Consider the following 25076-nt stretch of genomic DNA (forward strand, 5'->3'; position numbering starts at 1 on the left):
TCTCTAGCCGGATTGGTCCAAATAAGAATCGGACGGACCAGATCTAAACTCAAAAATTAGATTTAGAGGATCTGGACAAGTAACCGGAGGAGGTAGACCCTTGACTCTTTAGTTGGAAGAGTTGTTGTAATTATTTTTGTTTTTCCTTTTTTTTTTTTTTTAGAAAGAGATGTTTGTAATTTAGTGTTTTAATCTTTTAGGAAGATTCCGTGCGTGCCTCCCAGGCTACCATTAAATTCAAAGACTATTAAATGCTTAACAAATACGTCCGTCACACGGTGGAAAAATTGTAACGAAAATTACAGTCATAATAATAATAATAGAACCACAATAAAAATTTAATAAAATATAAAAATAAAAACAAGAACTAACTATTTTTTTTGGCAAAGGCTTCTATAGACATAAGGACCTATTTGTAAAATGAACATATTTTTATTTTCAAAGTTCAAAACGTCGATCCGAACCGTTCATCTTGTTTTTCATATTAATATGTGCTTGGAGACCAAATTTTACATTTTTCTGAATTTTTTTACTATTTATTAAGATGGGTACAAAATTCAATGGTCTGAATTTGATATTTTTTGTACCCATCTTAATAAATAGTAAAAAAATTTAGAAAAATGTAAAATTTGGTCTCCAAGCACATATTAATATGGAAAACAAAATGAACGGTTCGGATCGACTGTTTGAACTTTGAAAATAAAAAGTGTGATCATTTTACAAATAGGTCCTTATGTCCATAGAAGCATCACTCTTTTTTTGTCTAGTAACAAATTAAGATAATACCCAACTCTCTGTGTGGAAGTGGGAGGAGTAAGTCCAATGTCCATCGGACACAAATTTTGATTCGAATGATAGTACTTCGTCCGATTTGATTCAAAATCCGTGCACACCGCTTTATTATTTTTGCATGCCTGCTTTAATATTCGTGAAGGTCAAGTGCGCACGAATCTTGAAGCAAATCAGACGGAAGCACTACCCATCGAATCCAAATTTGAGTACGATGGACAGTGGACCTACTTTAAGAAGCAGAAAAGCATGTATGTCATATGCTCAGTCGGCCACTATTATATCTATTATAACCTTGGTCTAATTCATGTGGTCCTTCTCATCGTACTTCTAATCTTTGGGTTAGTTTGAAAAATCACTGATTTGAGCATTTTTGTCCATCATAGGTGAGGCGTTGCTGGTTTCAGCTTGTATGGTTCTCTGCCTTGGTGATATGTTAACTCATACTCTTGCTAAGGTACATACAGTATCTTTTGGTTTGATGTTACTAGTACAGGTCTAGATCTCATAACTCGTATTGTTGTATTATTAAAGCTAACTTGAATATAAAAATTTGTGCAGCTGATGTTACTAGTACAGGTCTAGATATACTCCAAAACTGATCTAGTTTTTGCATTTACCGTTCTAATCTATAATTTGTTCTAATTTAATCTTTTATATGTTACAAATACATGTTAACAAATCTTGTTGCAGCTAATTGATTTAATGATATATGCTTACAGTAGTGTTAGTGTGTTGTTATGACAAACTGACTATATCTGAGAAGTCAATTAATGAATTCTCACCAATAATTTTTGAGGGTGGATATGCAAAACTCACGTCCATAACAATCACTTGTTTTTTTCCCATGTGATATATATAGGGTAATGCTCCTTCTATACTACCAAATTAGGGATTCCAATCACTCTTAAATCAAGCTAATACTAGAATAAATGGGTACACACAAATGAAGCTATTTTTGACTTCACGCAGTATATGTGTTATATACAACACTGTTTTGACTCTATTATCTGTGCAATGCATAAAGCCCAAACTCCGCTGTAAATATCATTTAATTTATCCCCAATCCTTTATTAATTACATAATAGCTCAAAATAATCAATTACAAATATCCTTATAATATAAAAGTATGTGCTAAACATTATAAATAATTACTATAAAAACATAAAATTTAGCAAAATATCAAACCAAACGATCCAAAGGTCACTGATGAACAGTCCATCGGACACAAATTTTGATTCGAATGATGGTACTTCGTCGGATTTGATTCAAAATCCGTGCACACCACTTTATAAATTTTGCATGCCTGCTTTAATATTTGTGAGGGTCAAGCGTGCACGAATCTTGAAGCAAATCAGACGGAAGCACAACCCATCGAATCCAAATTTGAGTATGATGGACGGTGGAGCTACTTTAAGAAGCAGAAAAGCATGTATGTCATATGCTCAGTCGGCCACTGTTATATCTATTATAACCTTGGTCTAATTCATGTGGTCCTTCTCATCGTACTTCTAATCTTTGGGTTAGTTTGAAAAATCACTGATTTGAGCATTTTTGTCCATCATAGGTGAGGCGCTGCTGGTTTCAGCTTGTATGGTTCTCTGCCTTGGTGATATGTTAACTCATACTCTTGCTAAGGTACATACAGTATCTTTTGGTTTGATGTTACTAGTACAGGTCTAGATCTCATAACTCGTATTGTTGTATTATTAAAGCTAACTTGAATATAAAAATTTGTGCAGCTGATGTTACTAGTACAGGTCTAGATATACTCCAAAACTGATCTAGTTTTTGCATTTACCGTTCTAATCTATAATTTGTTCTAATTTAATCTTTTATATGTTACAAATACATGTTAACAAATCTTGTTGCAGCTAATTGATTTAATGATATATGCTTACAGTAGTGTTAGTGTGTTGTTATGACAAACTGACTATATCTGAGAAGTCAATTAATGAATTCTCACCAATAATTTTTGAGGGTGGATATGCAAAACTCACGTCCATAACAATCACTTGTTTTTTTCCCATGTGATATATATAGGGTAATGCTCCTTCTATACTACCAAATTAGGGATTCCAATCACTCTTAAATCAAGCTAATACTAGAATAAATGGGTACACACAAATGAAGCTATTTTTGACTTCACGCAGTATATGTGTTATATACAACACTGTTTTGACTCTATTATCTGTGCAATGCATAAAGCCCAAACTCCGCTGTAAATATCATTTAATTTATCCCCAATCCTTTATTAATTACATAATAGCTCAAAATAATCAATTACAAATATCCTTATAATATAAAAGTATGTGCTAAACATTATAAATAATTACTATAAAAACATAAAATTTAGCAAAATATCAAACCAAACGATCCAAAGGTCACTGATGAACAGTCCATCGGACACAAATTTTGATTCGAATGATGGTACTTCGTCTGATTTGATTCAAAATCCGTGCACACCACTTTATAAATTTTGCATGCCTGCTTTAATATTTGTGAGGGTCAAGCGTGCACGAATCTTGAAGCAAATCAGACGGAAGCACAACCCATCGAATCCAAATTTGAGTATGATGGACGGTGGAGCTACTTTAAGAAGCAGAAAAGCATGTATGTCATATGCTCAGTCGGCCACTGTTATATCTATTATAACCTTGGTCTAATTCATGTGGTCCTTCTCATCGTACTTCTAATCTTTTGGTCAGTTTGAAAAATCACTGATTTGAGCATTTTTGTCCATCATAGGTGAGGCGCTGCTGGTTTCAGCTTGTATGGTTCTCTGCTTTGGTGATATGTTAACTCATACTCTTGCTAAGATACATACAGTATCTTTTGGTTTGATGTTACTAGTACAGGTCTAGATCTCATAACTCGTATTGTTGTATTATTAAAGCTAACTTGAATATAAAAATTTGTGCAGCTGATGTTACTAGTACAGGTCTAGATATACTCCAAAACTGATCTAGTTTTTGCATTTACCGTTCTAATCTATAATTTGTTCTAATTTAATCTTTTATATGTTACAAATACAAGTTAACAAATCTTGTTGCAGCTGATTGATTTAATGATATATGCTTACAGTAGTGTTAGTGTGCCGTTATGATTGACTGACTATATCTGAGAAGTCAATTAATGAATTCTCACCAATAATTTTTTAGGGTGGATATGAAAAATTCACGTCCATAACAATCACTTGTTTCTTTTCTATGTGATATATATAGGGTAATGCTCCTTCTATACTGTCAAATAAGGGATTCCAATCACTCTTAAATCAAGCTAATGCTAGAATAGATGGGTACACAAAAATGAAGCTACAATGGGCCCATGGTGCGGGCATTTTGCCTACAATGGGAACCATCCCTTATAATGCAGAAAATTACACATTTTAGGGCTTAATATATGTTTTAGAAGTTCTAACAAATGAACAATCTTGGGGTAAGTTATCTTGTAAATTTTGGTTAACTACTTGTGGGTATATTTTGGTATAGTTAGAAGTACAATATGGTATATTTTGGTTTATTTACAAGTACCATATAATTCTAATTTGGTAATGTGTTTTGCACATATTTTGGTACAATGTATGAAGACTATGTTATGCTAATGCTTATTAAATGCTTTTCATAGATCTATATATAAATGTTTTATTGTTGATTTATTTCAATGGGAATTGGTGGGGAATGTAATACAGTACCTGATTGGTACATGGATGATTGTACCTGATTGGTACAAGGAGGATTGTACATGAGAGCTTACATGTACAATGTCATTCAAGTTATTTCCATGAGTATATTCATGGAACAACGAATACAATTTGCCCATGGAAATAATAGTGTGGGTGTCACACCCCGCGGCCACGGGTCGTAACAGTCCCCCGCCGTAAGCATACAACGCCGTGTATGCTTACAAGGCAATTAACAATTTAATCCAAACAACAAGCAATATAAAACAAATTTCTAATATATAATCAGAGTACACAGTCTGGACAGAAAATAATACAACAAAAGTATCTCATCCGGATACCAATCATGAAGCCTACCCTAAATCTATACAACAAAACATATCTAGGGTCATGTAATGGTAAGCTACTAAGGCCTACTATTCTCGTGCCTCTCCAGAATCAGTCGCACCAGTACCTGTAAAGTAACCCAAAGGGTGGGGGTGAGAATAAATTCTCAGTGCGAATTTGCCACAGTTAGACTATTGGAGTTCCAATCAAACTTCATATTCAAAAATGAAACCATACACAACAATTCAAATCAATTCATATTCATAATAAAAAGGAATGCATATGCTCGACAACAATTAATCAGATGAATCACAGTTAACGGAATTTCCAAAATAAATTTCAAACACAACACATATTTGGCTTAACTCGACTCATTAGGGCTTGTAGCAATTACAGATGTTCTTTCGAGCTGGACCCTTTATCAAACCCTCGTCTGTAGGGTTACTGATACCTACCGATGTTCCACCGAGCTGGACCCTTTATCTGACACCCATCTGCAATCGCTTGGCTTAACAGTTATTAAGGTCTGGTTCAAGTCACATAAAGAAAATTTTCTTTGGAATCATTTTCAATATTCATAATATTCAATTGACCGTCCAAATGCATTAACACATAGGAGAATGCCACCGAGCCACAGACGTTACTCATGTCACCCATGATTTCAAATCACATATCATAACATAATCACCCTCTCTCATCCCAACCGGTACTGGAAAACATTGAGGGCCGTTCACCTAAGGCCATTAGGATCCTGGGAATCAAAGTCAGCATACAACCCGACTTTGCAAATTCATTGGATCCAAGTGCTTAACTTCGTAAATCCATTCACATACATGGTTCGTGGTGACTTTCAATCAAAATCAAATCATAATAGATCGACACAACCTACAACCATACCAGCATGCAAATCACTCAAGTCACATAAATTCGAGTTTAATTTGATTGGACTATGCAAATGCTTTACACAATTCAATGATGCAATCAATGATATTCAACATGACAAACGAATACACAGTTTAATTCCTGAAAATAAAGTATCAAACAAGTCCAAGAATCTCGCACCTGGTTACGACGAGCGTACCGCTTAAATTATGGTTCAGACGTCTCGAAATGTCCAGCAAAGTCTTGCTCGACCGAGTCTGCACCTATATGACAAGTAGGCCTAGTTTAATTTGGGTTCAGTGGTCTATACGTTTACTTTAGTTTACTAATAGTTTATACAGTCCTAAATCAATTCTTATGCTTTGGATTCGATTCTTGTCGGTTCCTTCTTTCTTATTAACCATCTCTATAACTGCGCACATTTGCATCTAGGCCCTCTAGCCATATACAATTTCACTTTCGTAACACTTCACTTATCAGTTCACTATTTTGGTTCTCGTAACAATTCGATTTACCGATTGGTTAAACCCTAATTTGGTCAAAACCTCAAATTAACCATTAAACGTTCTAGAAATCCAAGATCAAGAGGTAACCCTACTGATTACAAGTCTAATCGGTTGGATTAAACTATTCAATTCACGATTATGCCCAATTTCAATTTTGGCACGAAACCCTAGAAATTAAAATCCACGAATCGGAAGAAAATCGGGAAAAAGATTGACAAATAAACAAGCAAGGAGTGTAGAGGAACTAATCCTCAAGCAATTCGAACACAAATCTCGAGTTTAAAATGAAAATCTGAGGAATCGAGAAAATTCAAGGTTTTGAAAGAGAGAAGGAGAGAAAACAATACCGAATCGGAGAGTTAGGAGAGATTCACGGGCGCTTACTCGGTTCCAGCTTCGATTCCTCGCAACAATCGGGGGTTTGAGAGGGATGGGAAACTCTCTCGCTCTTTTTCCTCTCTCTTGGCAGAAATTTCACTTAATAGAGTGAGGGAATGATGTGGGAGAGAGAGAGAGCAGGAATTATGCAAATAAACCCTCAAATCGCACTGGATCTGAGTGCGGACGCACTCAGCACTTGGCTGGGCTTTCCAGCGCCTTCCAGAGGAAAGGAACAGGTGTCGGTGCGGGTCATCCACCCGCACTCACCATCAGTGCGGACGCACTCCATACTTAGTCAAATTTTCATGAAAACGGCACTGAACAAAGGAAATGTCTGAGCGTAATGCGGACGCACTCAATTTCAGTGTGGATCAGTCACCCGCATTCAGTACTTAGAATTTCAGAGACTTCAATCAACACAGAAAGATCATGAGTGCGGACGCACTAATATCCAGTGCGGGTCAACCCATCCGCACTCATTTCTAAGTCAGATTCTGGAAAATTCAGCCAATACAAAATTCCTCAGAGCGGACGCACTCAACCTCAGTGCGGACGCACTGGCATGATTCAGAACATAATTAACAAGGAAACTGGAGCCAGTGCCCATCAACCATCCGCACTCACCACCAGTGCGGACGCACTGGACCTATAAAGGTTTAGAACTTCGAAATTTCGACGCGGTTTCGATTCATACTTAATTTACTTATTTAGAGGAACCTTAATTAAGGTTTAAATTTCCATTTTATTAGCAAAATTTTTTATTCTTGCTTTTAAGATATTCAGAAATAAATTGTTAAAATTTCGTAACGTAACAGTGGGTCCCACAGTTACTACTCTTGAAAATAATAGGGTGGGTCCCGCATATGCTGCCATTGGAAATAACCTATTGGGACCCACATGTTTTGCTCTTGGAAATACTACGGTGGGTCTCACATGCACTGCCCTTAGAAATAACCTGTTGGGACCCACATGTGTTGCTCTTGGAAAAAATATGCTCATGGGCCGGATGTCAAAGTATTTCCAACCGTAGTATTTTCAAGGGAAAGCTCATAGAAAAAGTCAAAAAATAGTATTTCCAAGGGCAAGCCCACGGAAAAGGTCAGAAAAATAGTATTTCCATTGAGGCTCTTTGTGATGGTAGTATTTCCGAGAGTAGCGCACGGAAATAACAATTTTAGGACTTTTTTCAAGATTCAACCCACGGAACAAGCCTTATCATGTCCATGGCAAAAGTTCAGATTCTAGTAGTGTCTAAGGTAAAGATATTAACAACTGGGTTTTGAGTTCACGTAGTATATGTGTTATATACAACACTGTTTTGACTCTATTATATGTGCAATGCATAAAGCCCAAACTCCGCTGTAAATATCATTTATCCCCAATCCTTTATTAATTACATAATAGCTCAAAATAATCAATTACAAATATCCTTATAATATAAAAGTATGTGCTAAACATTATAATAAATTACTATAAAAACATAAGAGCTGCAAAATTTAACAAATTATCAAACCAAACGATCCAAAGGTGACTGATGAATAGTGCATACTTCCTTGTTCTCTCTCTCTCCCAATTGCACTTGTTGGTCTGAGTTGGGAGATGAAGAATTGACATCGGCACGACACAAAGGACAAGTAGAATGAGAGGCGAACCACATGTCGATGCATTCCAAATGAAACCTATGACCGCATTGCGGCAAAGCTCTCAATTTTTCTCCAACTGTAAACTCGCTGATACACACTGCGCACAACTCAGAAACCTTGTTATCTCCTTGCAAAGAGAGTTCGATTACTGGAATCGAGGCAATAATGTTTTGGTCAAGGCGGCGAGGGCTAGGTTCAGTACAATTGGAGAAAATTAATCGAGGTTGTCGCCAGTGAGTTAGGCGACGTCTTCTATGACGATGACTCAAGCAATTATATATAATGGAAAATATAAGCAATACAACACAACATATGAAGAGGCTGATTAAGATGAATTGTCCTGATATAGCGTAGTTTGGTGGAGCTTGTACCAATTCATGATCACGGTGCGGCGCGTCATCTGGCTTGCCCATGGATTTGATTATGTAAGATCGTTCTGGCTTTTGTGCGTTCTTCGGACTGAAAAATGTTTACTTATGTATCTCTTTTGTATGGATTTTGAATTGGGTTACTGTTTTTGAGCTCAAAACATGGATGAATGGAAGTCTTTGTGTTATATTTATAGCACCTAATATTTCAATAAGGAGGAAGCCAAGAGTCAGCATCAGAGAAAGAGAGAGAAAGAATGTGTATTCGTAACGGTTGGGTTGTGTTGAAAGAAAACGAAAGGAAGAAAGCAAGCTTTCCTATTATTTTTTTTAAGTACGTAGTTGAATTTTGTTATAAAAAAATGAGACAAATTTTATCCATAACAGAGTTTAAAATAATCGATCTGCATTAAGATTTGTGCAAATAAATTAAAAATTTAATAAAATTAAATGATCATGTAAATTTAAATTGTCTATCCGAATTTAACACGAATCATATAATTTTAGTTCGTTAAAGTTTTTTCCAAAGTCGTTTATGTTTCCAAATAGAAAAGAAGGGGCGCTCGTCACCGAATTCGTATCGTTAAACTCAAATTTTGGGTTTGGATCGGAACCATTTGATCAAAATCTGCATGAATATTCAAGGAATATCATGAGTTCTGCTTCTGATTGGAATGATCTGCTCAAAACAGTCCGGTTTCAAACACAAATTTTAAATAATTTTAAGGAATCCGTACCTCAAGTCTCCGGGAGTTCGGATCTAAAGTGACTCAAGTTTTGAGCTTCGTACGCTCCATCTCTATCCATATTGGTCCGAATTAGAATCGGACGGACCAGATCTAAGCTAAAAAATTAGGTTTAGAGGATCTGGACTTAAGTAACCGGAGGAGGTAGACCTTGACTCTTTAGTTGGAAGAGTTGTTGTAATTAATTTTCTTTTCTTTTTTTTTTTTGAAAGAGATGTTTGTAATTTAGTGTTTCAGTCTTTTAGAAAGTTTCCGCGTGCGTGCCTCCCAGGCTACCATTAGATTCAAAGACTTTCAAATGCTTGACAAATACGTCGGTCACACGGTGGAAAAATTGTAACGAAAATTATAGTCATAATAATAATAATAATAGAACAACCCACAATAAAAATTTAATAAAATATAAAAGTAAAAACAAGAACTAGCTATTTTTTTTTTTGTCTAGTAACAAAGATAATACCCGACTCTCTGTGTGGAAATGGGAGTAGCAAGTCCAATGTCCATCGGAGACAAATTTTGATTCGAATGATAGCACTTCGTCCGATTTGATTCAAAATCCGTGCACACCGCTTTAATATTTCTGCACGCTTGCTTTAATTTTCGTGAGGATCAAGTGCACATAAATCTTGAAATAAATCAGACAATTGCACTACCCATCGAATCCATTGGACCTACTTTTTTATTGTGTGGAATGTTACCGGTTCGAAATTCAAATGAAAAATATCTAATATATATTAATAAGTTAAATGACTTAACGTCCAACCTTTATTTAAAATAAAATAAAATAAAGCACACCATTGAAGAAATATGATATTATATTAAACTATCAAGTTATATCTTTTTTATAATGGATTTTAGAAAGAAAAATAGAAATGAAATTGTACGATTCATCTTTAATTTGATTACAACTATGCTTTATACATGGAGTCTTGTCTAATTACAATTCTACCACTAACAGCTCACTAACTAACTCATACTAACTAAATCATAACAATATACATCTCTATAACAGAATCTAAGGCCTTGACTAATCTCGTGTGTCATGTTGTCCAGTAATATCAGTACTGGAGATCTCCATCGGTTATCTATTATTTTTAATTGAGCATTTTGCAATACTTCATTTCCAAATAAATCGAGAAGAAGCCTTGTGCTCCAGGCTTTGGGCCAGGTACGGTTTATGGGCTCCAGTCTTATTGGGCTGGATATTATTATTAATAATATTGAAGATATTAAATTAACATTGATTAAGGGTTCATCTAGGCACAGGTTGTTGCTTAATGCTTGAAGAAGTCTTGTAAATCTAGCTAAGAGACTAATTAAGACTGTGTTAAGAAATTTAGAATATGCATCAGAACTCGATCAATAGAAGAAAGGAAGGGGACAAAGGTGAAAAACGATCAGATCAGATCAGATCTGGTGGAAATCATTCACCTACTCAAAAAAGAAAAATCATAATAGAATTTTCGACTTTTGCCAACGGTTCATTCAAACGTCGAAATTCTCACTCAACGCCATCGGTTCTTTTCAATATAACATATGTTATTACCATTTTAACGGTAGTAGGAAAATGAGTAACACCATCTAGTCGTTAAGTCGAACCACTCGTGCAATTAAGTTAATCAACACGTCGGTTCTTTAACGATTAAAGAACCGTTGGAATTACTCTTTAACAATGCTTTTTCGTATTATTATAAATAGGCTCCACTGTAAACAATAGAATCAGAATGATACTACAATTTTTTATCCATCATTTCCATCTCTAAAATCACAAAATCAATATGTTTAAATTATGATAAATATTTTACAAATACCAGGTGCACGTGGTTCTCCTGAACTATTGTTTTTGACTAAATTAATAGGAAATAGTATACAGATTAATGCACTATAAGCACTTGCAAAGTCTCCTCGCAGCAGGATTTTGAGTGCCGTATCATTTTTTAGTGTTTGTATCACTTGCTCTTGTTGAGAGAAGTATCGTCTATTCCACTCTCCTCAGAGGATTGCGAGTTGAACCGATGGTGAAGTACTTTTCTGTAGTAGTGTCCGGTGGCCCACGGAAATGTTATAATTAGATACCTTGTTACTTCTAGGAGTGATTATATGATTAATTGGTAATTAATTATGGCTCATGGAGATTATCAAGTACTTTTTATCATAGAAGGAAAAATCGGAATCGGAATCGGTCACTTGACAGTAGAACCAGAATCGGGTGAATTGGTAGGAATTGGTTGAATCAGATATCGGAAACTCGGAATTTTTTATCGGAAGCTTGTTATGTACTAAAAAAAAGAAAAAAAGAAAAAAATAATTAATTTGTCGATAATTTATGTTTAGACAAATGATTACACTCAAATAATTTAAAAATACAGCATTACAACTAAAAACACTCTTTTATTGCCAAAAAATATGTCGCGATGGCTGAATTACTTCGTCATCGTTTGTATTAATAGAAAGGAGATATTTTTTATCTAATGACATTAATAATTAACAAAAGTAACAACAAAGAAGAAATATGAAGAAAATAAAAAAACAAATCAGAAATAAAAATAAAAGTTCGGAATGGGTAAAAGAGACAAGGAGGTGAAAGAAAAATAAAAAGAAAAAAAACTAGCAACTGCTAAGTTCGCAGCTAAGATGTCAAAATGTGCTCAAATAAAATAAAGAAATGTGTAGTACAGTGGTTATTTGTTTGGTGCTAAATCTTTATTTCTTGGACGGCTGGGTTGAATTCACGCCAACCTCTCTAATTTGAATATTTTTCATAATTTGAGACGTTTCGACTCAAATTTGACTGAAATCGGACCGTTTTGGCCAAAATTTGACGAAAAATCACCTATTGTGTAACTCGATTAGAAATCGAATTGGTATCGGCCGATTTTGCCTTCTATAGTTTTTACAATTGTCTTACATTTAGAATTTTCTCTATCAGAATTTGTTACCACTTACTAAATTACATTTTGTCATTAATTTATCATAGCCATATTGTTGCTGCTTAAAACTTTAAAAGGTCCATCAACCTGCATAATGACAATTGGAAACGTTTATCATTAATATCAGTACTATAATTTTTTATAAGACGTGTGATGCACGCTTCAAGTGGGAACCACAATAAATAAAGAAAAAGAAGAACAAAAAACAAACTCATGAATCATATGATCATATTTTAGGACCATGCACTATCTAAGGGACCCAGATGATGCATGTACAGATGTACTACCACCTATCAAGAGAATAAGAATATTATTTTATGAGCTTGCAAGCGTTGATCTCTTGAGACAAGGGAGACACTTCGCAGCCTCTGCAAAGACTTATTCAAGAGAGAAAGAGAGAGTGGCATAGCTATGCTAACATTATTCAAGAGAGAGAGAGAGGATGGCTTCTGAGAATGGGGCGGTAGCATAGTTGGTTAGAAAAGAGTTCTAAAATTGTTGGATTTTCAAAGATTGAGAGATCAAACCCTTCTCACCACATCGCAACTTTAATTTGTTAAGATTAAAAGAGAGAGAGAGAGAGAGAGAGACTTAGCATGTTAGCGTTTATTTTGGATGATTTACAGCTCTGCAAGAGTATTAAATGATCAACACCATGCCAGTTAGCGTTTATTTTATGAAAGAGAAGTTTGAGACTTTTGTCATTTTTAAGAAACTTATTTATTTTTATTTTTTTAAAAGTAAGTGGTTATTATGTTAACAAGGCAAATTTATTTTGGATGTATTTAATTTACTCTTTTTGTGAAATACATAAAATTCCACATCTCTTGATTGCGTCATAAACTCATAATAATGACTTTGGCGAAGCGCAAGAATTATTCTTCATCAGATCAACTTACATCAATTCAGTTCTCCTTTTACATAAAACAGTGGCATAATTATCCTCGTAAATTTTTATACATTAACATAAATTAAACATAATTTTTAGAATATTGAACAATATATATAATTTTGACAAACATAAATAATATAATTTTAGTTGATATATATATAGAGAGAGAGAATGATTAAGCTCAAAACGTTTGTTCCTAGCCTCCGGAATAAACAATTCGGTTTTTCGATTTTTAAAGTCCAAACAGCCGATTCAAACAGTTAGATATTTAATCTATATTAAAATATTTTTGGACACCAAATTTTTTATTTTTTGGGTATTTTTTACTATTTATTAAGATGGTTTCAAAATCGTTGTTATTTAATGGTGCAGAATTTTAATTAAAACAACGATTTTCAAACCATCTTAATAAATAATAAAAAATTTCAAAAAATGCAAAATTTGGTCTCGAAGCACATTTTAATATAGATTAAACATCTAATGACTTAGATCGGCTATTTGAATTATAAAAATTGAACTACCAAATCATTTGTTCTAGAGGCTAGGAACAAGCGTTTTAAGCTTAGTTAGTCTTTGTATATCTCTATATATCTATATATATATGTGCGCGCACCCACACACACACATAATAAATATATATTATTGCTGATGCCGACATTCGTCCTACCATTGGCAAAGTATGTACATAATAAAGTGGGAATTAGACCTAGAATCTTCTCAAATAATATAACACTTGGGAAGTAACACATAAATTTAATTATCCACGTTTGAGATTGAGGTACGTTTAATATTTTTTAATTATTAACTTGCACACTGCAATAAATTGTTTCCAATTTGTCGTAATTGTGCATTTTTTTTAACATGATAAGATGATAATAAAAGTCTTTTCAATTCACCTATACTAGCTATAAAGTACATTAGATTTTAAAATGCAATTTTTCACACGGAGGACACTCCATTATGTATTAATCTCCAGATCTATATCCAAATATCAATGCAACCTAAAGGTTCTTAACAATCTTTTTAATTTTTTTAAATTATATATATTAAAATTTTAATATAGTTCAGCCCCTTATGAATATCAAATTTGTGCTTGTAGTTTAATGACTAGAATTTCACATTATATAGTTGCCAAGACTTGAGGTAAAATCTAGCTCATAACAATTTAAAGATTTTGGCATTTTTACGTTGCAGTCCCTCTATATAAATTTTCTGATTCCACCCCTGATCTATGACTTTGTTATTTAAGAAAAATAGTGTCATTTTGTTTGTCTGTCCCAAAATATTTTCATATATATAAATTATTTTATCATAGTAATTTTTTTTTTGTTCGTATAACGAAACACATCAACCAATTTAATGACAATAGTGAAGATGTTGACACGACATAATGTGCAGCCAAATAAATTATGCAATAAACACTACCTAGTAAGTCAAAATGGTGGAATTTGATCTTAACAAAAAATAATGATGGAATCGATGTACATGTATAAGGAATCCAGCTGCTAAAAGGCAAACAAAAAATTGTTCTTCTAAGAAAAAAGGTTTACTCATAAGTATCCGTTACAGAAGATAGATTACCAATTTTTTCTACTGAAGCCTTCCGTATTGCAATAGAGGTTGCAAAAAATTTTCGGAGAGAGAGAGAAATAGAAAAAGAGAAAAATATGGCATATATCTCCAAGCTATTCAAGAGTATTAGATGAGCAACACCAGGTTAGCTTGTTACTATTTTGTAACTTGTATAATATAATTCTCCATGAGGTAGATGAAAATTTTAGAGTGAGAAACAGAACAGCACAACACAGTGACCCCATGCATGGTCATTTTTTTCCAAAAGAAAAAGAAAAATATGAAATAAAAAATTAGATTTATAAAAAAAATTAATTATTCAAAGTTGCATACATTTCTGATTTGCCAGGTTATTGCGGATGGAAATTCACATGCACGGACAGTTATAGTACTCAACAGGGCCTCCAAATTAAATGTTATGGGATACCAAATGGTACGTGTTTTAATCAAATTATTTACAAATTAATAAGCAATTTTGTCATCAGTAAGGTTAATTGTTTTGGAAGGAACAAAAATAGATATGTATTATTTATGTATGAAAGCATAATTATATATCTTACTTGAGAAATTCATTGAAACAAATTGTTTAATTACTTTTGGATTTAGATTTCCCAGCTAACAGATGAGCTCCTAGCACTGGAGAAGAAACCCAATTTCAAGATCTTAATTGTAAAGGTAACAATTATTCAGACTCATCTCTAGTTGATTCAGATGCTTTTGACCCATGCTAATCATCAACAACTGCAATTAGTAAAGGTTTATAAATCATCTGAATTCCTACTAGAGTTCTTCAAAAGCAATCGGATTGATAATTTAAATTTTAATAAACAGTAAAGATATCTACAATTCTTATTAGTCCATTGATAAGATCTATTGAATATCTATATATGTGCATAACATGAGTGCCGGTTTTGTCTGATAAACTTTTCTGGTACACAGTATTTGACTACCCCGCAAATAATGGTACCGGCATTCACTTTGTTCACTGGAGTTTTTGTTCCATATCACGATGTTTACCATTTTGAAATAGGAAATATAACAACAGAAATGCTGAAAACACCAAATCAGAAAAAGCTGCCAGACCAAAAGATGTACTATATTAGATGTGCGGTGCATATATCAAATACATGTCAAAATTCATAAATTTAGTTTTTGACTAAAATTTTCTCAAATAAAAGGGGATTGGAGTTTTGGAAGCTATTACTACAAGAAGTACGTTACGTTAAATCATATCATGTCAACATACAAACTGCCTTCGGTTAGTTCTGCAAATACATATTTTCCAGCAGTATCAACTATTTTCAGGATTTATATTGCTTAAAAATTTAACTGATGGATTATAATTTGTGAAAGGTGTTTATATCAAATGGAATTCTAATGGGAATGGGAGCTGGTTTTCTCATGAATGGAAGGTTCTGTATCATAACAGAAAATACGGTATGTTAAAAAAAAATTGTAGCAGAAAACACACAAGATCTCTGTTTTAGAAGTTCCTTATTTTTACTTGAAAAAAACATATTTTATTATCAAATAATTTGCGATTATAATATTATTATATCCAATCATGTGATATGATGTAGGTGTTTGCGATGCCAGAAATACAAATAGGCCTTTTTCCAGATGCTGGCACTTTCTTTCCAGACTTCCAGGTTTTTACGGTAATCTTCATTTAACTTCTACTTTTGGAAAATCTAATTGCGCAACACATTTTGTTAAGAATCAACAATAATAAAATCTCCAAATTAGGCGAATACATTGGTTTAACTGGTACAAGATATTGTATGGTATCGAGATGGTAGCCTGTGGATTGGCAACACAATTTGTTTCCTCCAAGGTACATGTTTCTGTTGCACATGCGGAGAAACTTGTTCACAAGAAGCATTGCATTGTATTGGTATTGGAGCGATATTTGGCGAGAAGTATATGAATTTTTTTCCACTTCAGTTAAATTGTATTTAATTTTTTTTTTTTTTTTGCTTCCATAGAATTTAAGGGAGCTAGAAGAATCATTGAACAAGATAAATACGGATGAACCAAGCATTATCAACATGGCAATAAATCAGCATGCAGAGAACCCATCATTGAGGGAAGGATGCTCTCTTCTGAAGTAAGTTTTTATTAAAGCTTAGCATATCAGTTACAACTGCTAATGAATATCCGGCATACATTGCCTTTTTTTCACAAAAATATATATATATATATATCAATTACAAAGTACAAACTGAATATTCACTTGTTGAGCCATAAGTTATTAAAATTGGGCAAAAAAGAATATTTGTGAAAATATTATTGCTTGTTAGACTATGATTATGATACAAAAACAAAATTAGTTATTACAGGTCAGACACAATCAACAAATGCTTTTCAGAAGGATCAGTTGAAGAAATCATAACCTCTTTGGTAAGCACAACCAAAAAGTTTTCTCGTCACAAAGTTTCTCTCTTTCCCTCCGAAATGTGACAGTCTATAATGTTTTATATGCCTAAATTTCTAATTAGGAACAAAAGGTTGCAGTTGACCAGAAAGATTGGATCTCTGCTGCAATTAAGAAAATGAAACAGGGATCCCCAACAAATCTCAAACTATTTCTGAGATCGGTAAAGTCTCATATGCACAAAAAAAAAAAAAAAAAAAAAAAAAAAAAAAAAAAAATTTAGCCCAGCATTGGTCAGTTTTTTCTTTTTATGAATTATTAACTAAAACTGGTTTGATGTTTCATTGTATACATATGGAACAGATCAGACAAGGCAGGAACCAAACCTATAAGGAATGCATACAACGGGAATTTGTTATGTTTTCGCATGCCATGAGACGAACAATTACTGGAGATGTATTTGAGGTGATTAAAATTTGGCACAAACACTCTGCTTGTTTAATATCTCATGGATTTTATAGTTACATGCATACATTTATTTTTTGCATGCAGAGTGTAGCAGCGAAATTAATTGACAAAACCGGATCCCCAAAAGCTGGGCGAATAACGAAAATACCCATTATGATTAACGGGTAACGAAACGGTAGTGGCAAATAACGAAAATACTAATATAATGGTTTGGACATCATAGGGTCAATTTTGTCACTTGTTACATTCTTTATTTTAACATTTCATTCTATCTCGTTCAATTATTAAATACAATTATTCATAGTATAACCTTGAGAAAGCTGACATGTGATACAAAATTCAGACGCTAACACCTGAGCTGACATTAATGAATTACTTATTTAGACCAAACAATACATTATTGCCAGAAAATAAGGTGAGGATATATTTTCTTTGAAACATGAAATATTTTCATTTGTAGAATTGAGAAAAATGTAATAACGATGAATAAGGAAGAAAACAAGGAAATGAATTTGTTAATATATATGTCTCCAGTGTTGATACAGGCATACAACAATATGAAAAGAAGAAAAATAAATAAATTGGATATAATATTGGTATATTTATATATAATATATTTCATATAATTATCCGTTATCCAACGGGTACGAAATAACCTTTACCCGTATCCATACCCGTTTATAACGAAAAAAAATCTTTACCCATACCCATATCCAATAAACTAACGAAAAAATAACCTTACCCATACCCGTCTTATTGAATACGATACGGGTAGGGTAAACGGGTAAACAGGTGTCATTGACACCCCTATCAAGGATGAATAGGTAAAGATCGATACTGCAGTGGGGGCGGTCAGATAGTTTGGTGTGATGTTCCATCTAAATTGTTCGATCAGCAGCAAAATTAATGCGTACTTTATTCACGCACTACTAGAGAAAATACAACCGTGCATAGTTAAGAAAGCTAATGACACACGGTAGATACATTGTACACGGTTGCAGAATAAAATTTATGGAGTATTAACATACACAGTTCGTATAAGCGAACCATGTCAGATCTTCCAAAAAGAGATTGTTGACATAGGAGAATTTTACACAGTCATAGAAACTGTGTATAATAATAAGAGTTATTTACACGGTCTCCACAAAAGATTCGTGTATGCAACAACAACAACAGTAGTAGTATTAGTAGTAGTAATAATAATAATAAATAATGAAGATGATGATAACAAAGATAATAATTACAATAATGATGCTAACAACAATAACATTGCTCAATAAGTCAATCCACCAATTTAGGTGGGTTAACTTATATAACGGCATAAGTGCCTTTTTATTTTATAATATTTGATCAAACTTTATTCAAATTTGAGAGCATAAGTACCGAATAAGACACTTATTTCATGACTTATGTCACAATCAAACATGAGCCATTACTAATAATGCATTTGTGATAAATTATGACAACCACATGTGATAATGGATTCTATTTTAATTGTGAAACTATTGAAGACTTATGATACTTTGATTGTTGTATTCCACATAAAGACATTTTTTTAGTAGAATTACTTGGAGCTGCAACTCCGTGGACATTTTGATTAACTAGGAATAAAATATGTTTTGAAACAGGTGTAATTACCTACTTTTGTTAAAAAAATAAATGACAACCACATGTGGCTCCGAAACTATGCTTCACAAAATAGGCCCCATTATTGACTGAATTCTGAGTCCCATAATAATTTCCCAGTTTCATCTCTCCGGGTCTAATGTTGTTGATTTAGTCGTGGGCTCTTATTGGATTGTTTAGTCTTATTGGTGTTACTATCAGACCCATAAATCGGTCTAAAGTGAAATCTATAATGCCCCATGCAGCGACTTAATTATTGTATAAATTAGTAATGGTTAGTTCAGCCTTTTACTAGTAGAGAGTAACAGAGAAATGCCTTATACGTATTAATTATACATGATTTTTCTGAGGAAATCCAGCTCTGTGAAATATGTATGAAGAAAATCATGATTTATTAATTTTTTTACACGCACTAAGGAAAATAAATTTCAGAAAATTAAAGGACAATAAGACTAGCTACGCAGTCGCAAGGAGATCGATAAAAAATTTATAACCCAGAAAGAATCTTCATCATAGCTTCTCTAGGCCGATACATTGCTTCAAGTGGAACAACTTTAGGAAGGGCAAGACTGGAACCTTCCGTTAAATCAACAAGATCATTCGTTGTTCTTTCCCAGTCGAAACATTGAATCAGTGTACCTAATATCAACCCGACTTCTCTCATGGCGAGTCCTTCTCCCGGGCATCTTCTCCTACCCATCCCGAATGGTATCATGAACTTACCCTCGGCCTTCCCATTGTCGAATCTCTCCGGCATAAATTTCTCAGGTTCCTCCCATATGTCAGGATCTCTGTGGATATGATACACATTCACTAACAGCATCGTTCCGTGTGGGATTTTGTAGCCCCCAATGGTGACATCTTCGCGTGACTCATGAGGCAAAAGAAGTGGGGCGCCTGGGTAAAGTCGGAGTACCTCACGTATAATGCAACCAAGGTAGGGTACCTGATCCATGTCCGACTCATTTATCAACCGCTCGTTCCCAACACTCTTGTCTATTTCAGCTGCCGCTTTCTTTAGTACTTGGGGATTGTTGAGTAGATGTGCCATCGCCCATTCTATTGTGTTAGCCGTGGTATCTGTTCCAGCTAGGAAGATGTTCTGAATTTAAAAGGAGAATTATAATTAAAACAATATCTCACTTTTAATTGAAAAAATATATATAATCTTATATTTTATTTTATTTTTCGGTTGTACTTGCTTCCAATATTCATGTAATATTATATTAGCTTCAGATGTAACATACCAGGCTGATGCGTCGAATTATTTGGTCACTGTATGCCTCTGGATCCTTTCTCTGCAATTCAAGCAAATGAGATATCATTGTTTTCTTTATTTCAGCTCTATTTGTCCTGTGCTCATCAATTAGCTTTTGGATCATCTCTAACATCTGCTTTACCAAGTGTACCCTTTTCTTTATCACTCCATTTAGATCCAACAACCCAAGAACTGGTACAAAATCTTCTATATTAGATGCCCCACTCGAGGCCATGTGCTCCCCCACTGCTTCCCTAAACTGCTTTGTCTCCTCCATGTCATCTATCTTATCTCCATAGAACCTCTTACCTGCAATCATTGTCATCAACACATTAAGCGACTGTTCAAATATACGTGTTTTCAACTCCAACTTGTTCATGCCATCTGAGCGATTCGATCTGATACAACAAGTCTTATTCCAAGACTTGAAGATCAGGCGAGCCATGTCTTCAACCTCTCTCGCGCGAACGTCTGACGAGGCATCTATCTGTTGAGGAGAGAGGAGCTCAACTGCTGCAATCTTCCTGAGACTACGCCAATAGGGACCATAGTTAGCATTACCCATTCCAACGATGTTTCCGTCACTGCGTTTAACTGATAATAATTGGGGTCTGTTTGCGAAGCACAAGTCATGGGTGGTGAAGCACTCTTCAGCCAATAACTGAGAGGAGATGACAAGGACCGGCCGAGAGCTGAAACGAAGAAAGGTAATGGGGCCATATCTTTGGGATATGCGTACCAGAGTATGGTGGAGGGGCTTTTTGAAAAGATAGAGGTGGCCGATGAAGGGCAGTGCCGGAGGACTAGGAGGCAGTATCCTTTTGTGGGTATAAGAGAGAACAAATTTTACAAAGACAATTAGAAGAGCAGTGGAGAGGAGGATGCTCAGTAAATACAAGGAAATCATTGTTACATTGACTAGTGTATGATTTTGAGCAAATGATTAATTCATCATGAGAGGCTTATAAATAGGACATGATAGGCGGCTTAAAATATGATGGTTGCAAGAGACTAGACTGGGCTGAGGAATTCGACTGTTAAAAGTGTTTTACAGGATTTGTTAAAAGATAATAACATTCATAATAGCTTTTCTTCTTCAGCCGTGTGGCTGCACAGAGACTGTTTTTGCTCCAAATCTGTATTTAAGTTCATAATTCAGCAGTAACTTAGAACTTGACAATTTAATATAAAAATAGATAAAAATATGAAATAAGATATATTATATAGGAGGAATTTGACTTAGTTTTTGAGGTTCAAGGTACTAAAAATCCTATATGTTTTACCGCTATCAAAGGACTTCGCCCTTCCACGTTAACTGAAGGATCAAAATAGCGTCAAGATGCTTGACATAGAGGTGGACAATTTCGACATCTAGAACTCCTACATCAACCTGTTGGCTATGAGTATTTTTGTAGGAAGATCAGACGAGAATCCTCAGACTAGTAAAAACTGTTTAAAATCTAATACACTATCCATGTGGATCGACACCCGAATCATATTACACGGTAGGATCATATGCTTATGATCTTAACGTAAGTAGAAATTAAGACTTATAAATATTTAAAAGTAGTAATTCAATTTTGACTCATCACTTGTACCCATCCCCCAAAATTTATTTTTTGGTTGTACAGTATTGTCCAGATGTCGTGATTCATAACCAGAACAAGTTGAATCCAAGTTTGTCCAGAACAAATAGGGATGCTTATTCTGGTTGATATATAAGAGAAGAGAAGGGTTTTTGGCATCTGTATTCCACGTCTATTTCACTTCTATTAATGACACAACATGTGAAATTAGCATAGGTAAACTGAATACGTGCCGACCATATCTGACCTTCGCCCAATTGTAAAATTTGGCAACTATTGGACACAATTGTAAAATGTGTGATCGACTAAATTTGGCAACTAGTGACTGATGAGATGCACTCAAAGAAATTATTTAGCGACTCGAACCTGTTAGTAGTCATAATCACTCAACACTTGGAACACCATCCAAGGCTTTGGCATCTCCTCCTTGGCGCGGCTGATTGGAGAAGGAAGAGAGAGAGCTGACGTCAGCATTCTGTTTTAAACTCACTTCGTTTCGATTGCGCTTGGTGCTTCATGGGCCGTGCACAGCCTACAACATGGCTCATGGTGATACGGGTGTATGCAAGCTGAAAGTGAGCGCCTGGTTTTAATTCGAGCGTAAGATCTGGGTAGACTGGATTTAGCGTAGACCGAGGCACCGGCCGTTTGGTTCACACAGCCTTGAGTCCATATACCGGGTCCATCCATGTCTCAGGTTCAGCAAATTTTGTACTGGACCACTGACAAGTGGGCCCCTATTACCGGGGCTTTGCTTTGCGGCTCCAACTTGTACCCAGAGCGACTTGCAGGGTTTATTTCCTAAGTATCCCCCACTGTTTACACCCAGAACTGCATCCATAAATTGTTTAAGTTATAGAATATTGGTCCTTTCATGATTCTGACCATGCAATATATCAAAATTCATAGTTTAGCATGTAGAATAATACTATGAATTTTAATATGCCATTCCTTATTCATCTTGGAGAGTATTTATGTAGTTTGGCATTCTCCAGGCATATTTTAAAAATTGCTAATTATCAGGATTGACTAATTAGCAATATTTTAGGGTACAATATTTTTTGATTTAAAAGTGAAATATGAGATAATTTTTTTTCCCATTTTTTTTATTTTTATCTTAATTTAAGAATTAATTATTCTAAAAAAAAACACTGTATCAGACCGCCCCGCCTCTAGGTGGTTTGGTCAAAAAGAAAAAGAAGCTGGCCAATCCAATGCGGGACGGTTTGGTAGAAAAAGCTGACCGTCCCACGTTTGGAGTCAGGACATTTTTAAAATAATTTCAATGCGAGGCATATTTGATATTTTTTTATTTTTTAGGGTATTAATAAAAATCTCGGCCCTAGTTCGGAATCTCAGATCTATATAATATATCCACAGCTAAATGGAGGTATAAATAGGAAATAAACGGTTTGGATTTAATCTATGATGGGCAAAAAGAAATTATGTGTAGAATGTCCGTTTTGAGATTCGTGTAAAGTTAAAGAACAATTGGATTTCCTAGTTGTACCCTTAACACCTTGTTTCGATGGAGAGTAGAGGAAGGCAGGGAGTGGAAAGAAAATAAAACTTTCTGTCAAATCATGCATGTTTGGTTGACAAAATTATGTCAGAGGTGAAGAGTACGGAAGGTGAAAGGTTTAACCTTATATTATTATAATCAATAGAATTGGTTTTCCTCCCAATTTGGGGTATAACATATGGAAAGAAATTTTGTAGCAAATATTTTTAGAAAAAATAACACAAATGTCTAACTCTATATCTTACCAATATAATTCTCATACAAGTTTTTTATTGCAAAGCTACAACAATCACAAAATTTCTCATTAATCTCCAAACAAGAAATCAGGGGAAAAGAAAAATTAAATTTATTTTCTCTCATTAATCATCCAAACGAATAAGTTAAATATGTTAATCTTCATTTATATTTCATTCCATTACCTTCTATTCTTCACCTCCCCCAAACGAGTCGGATATTATCCAACCGTATCCGTATCCGTATTCAAAAATTAGATACGGATATCCGATATCCGATATCCGAATAATAGATATGGTTTTGAATTTTAATTATTTGTATCCGAATAATAGATGTATTCCATATAGTTTATCATAAATTATGAAAATATTTATGTATATATCTACGGATATCCGATATCCGATCCGTATCCGTATGTATCCGTTTAATATCCGATCCGTATCTGTATCCGAAAATTAAAAGTGGATACGGATATAGTTTTACCACTATCCGATCCGTTTGCACCCCTACCTTCCTTCCTCTACTCTCTGTCCAAACAAGGTATAAGTAATCGGAGTGGACACACCAACCTGCTCTTGTTTTTATTGTTATTAATAGACACACCAACCTGCTCTTGTTTCATATGTGACCCCGCCCCCCCCCCCCCCCCCCCCCCACCCACCCACCCACCCACCAAGTGACAATAATGATAACAGTATCATAGATGGATCAAGATAACCGTCATGTGCTTGGACAAAGGTTCCCGAAAAACGGATCGTGTTTGACGTACACGGTAGATGCTTTCACATTATCATTCAAGTTAGCTGATGTGTCATTTTTCGAAAAGGAGAAGAATTTTGGGCAATGAGCATCAATGCCACACTATTTGAAAAGACAAAATTCATCTGACAGTATTCCTTGTAAGTTTTAAAATCAACGCTCAAACCGACTAACAAATGATAGAACATACATAGCCTTACCTTTATTATACCAACTAATATCAATGTCTCACTATTTTGAAAGGAAAAAAAATAGATAAAGAATCCTTGTAAGTTATAAAACCGACGCTTAAATCGACTTCCTTTACCAAGCTCTTGAAATACCAAAATCTAGGAGATGCGACTAGAGTTTGAGAGAATCTGATCTGATAGAAGCGGCTAAGGTTTGAGATAATCAGATTTGCAAGGAGAGGACGCGAGACAAGATGTCACATGACAACATACAACTGAAAGCATAAATACTCAAATGAATGATTATTGGTAAAGAAATTACTAGTTTAGTTTCTATAATCAAACTAAACAATAATCTCGG

General features: G+C 34.4%; 2 protein-coding genes across 2 annotated transcripts; one reads left to right on the top strand and one right to left on the bottom strand.

Annotated features, from left to right (window-relative positions):
• The first annotated feature begins 1003 nt into the window (after window positions 1-1003).
• On the top strand, window positions 1004-19194 carry LOC144553723 (3-hydroxyisobutyryl-CoA hydrolase 1-like). The gene is made up of 11 exons (XM_078301929.1): window positions 1004-1040; window positions 1176-1246; window positions 15325-15393; window positions 16072-16155; window positions 16299-16376; window positions 16493-16612; window positions 16704-16825; window positions 17049-17118; window positions 17217-17315; window positions 17456-17557; window positions 19189-19194. Exons 1-11 carry the CDS (start codon window positions 1004-1006, stop codon window positions 19192-19194), a joined length of 858 nt encoding a protein of 285 aa, XP_078158055.1.
• A 461-nt stretch (window positions 19195-19655) lies between these two features.
• On the bottom strand, window positions 19656-21362 carry LOC144554332 ((+)-piperitol/(+)-sesamin synthase CYP81Q2-like). Its single transcript, XM_078302659.1, has 2 exons — window positions 20434-21362; window positions 19656-20288 (listed from the first exon to the last, which is right to left on the bottom strand). Exons 1-2 carry the CDS (start codon window positions 21349-21351, stop codon window positions 19674-19676), a joined length of 1533 nt encoding a protein of 510 aa, XP_078158785.1. The 5' UTR covers window positions 21352-21362; the 3' UTR covers window positions 19656-19673.
• Window positions 21363-25076: the final 3714 nt, after the last annotated feature.

Source organism: Carex rostrata, chromosome 5 (assembly GCF_964058835.1).
Source record: "Carex rostrata chromosome 5, lpCarRost1.2, whole genome shotgun sequence".
In the NCBI taxonomy this organism is placed as follows: domain Eukaryota; kingdom Viridiplantae; phylum Streptophyta; class Magnoliopsida; order Poales; family Cyperaceae; genus Carex; species Carex rostrata.

Coding starts and splice junctions, on each gene's coding strand:
- LOC144554332 (XM_078302659.1), bottom strand. CDS start 21,351: ATGATTTCCTTGTATTTACTGAGCATCCTCCTCTCCACTGCTCTTCTA. Junction 20,289..20,433: donor TAATTCGACGCATCAGCCTG/GTATGTTACATC, acceptor TTTTAAATTCAG/AACATCTTCCTAGCTGGAAC.
- LOC144553723 (XM_078301929.1), top strand. CDS start 1,004: ATGGACAGTGGACCTACTTTAAGAAGCAGAAAAGCAT. Junction 15,394..16,071: donor TCAAGATCTTAATTGTAAAG/GTAACAATTATT, acceptor AATTTGTGAAAG/GTGTTTATATCAAATGGAAT. Junction 17,119..17,216: donor AAGAAATCATAACCTCTTTG/GTAAGCACAACC, acceptor ATTTCTAATTAG/GAACAAAAGGTTGCAGTTGA.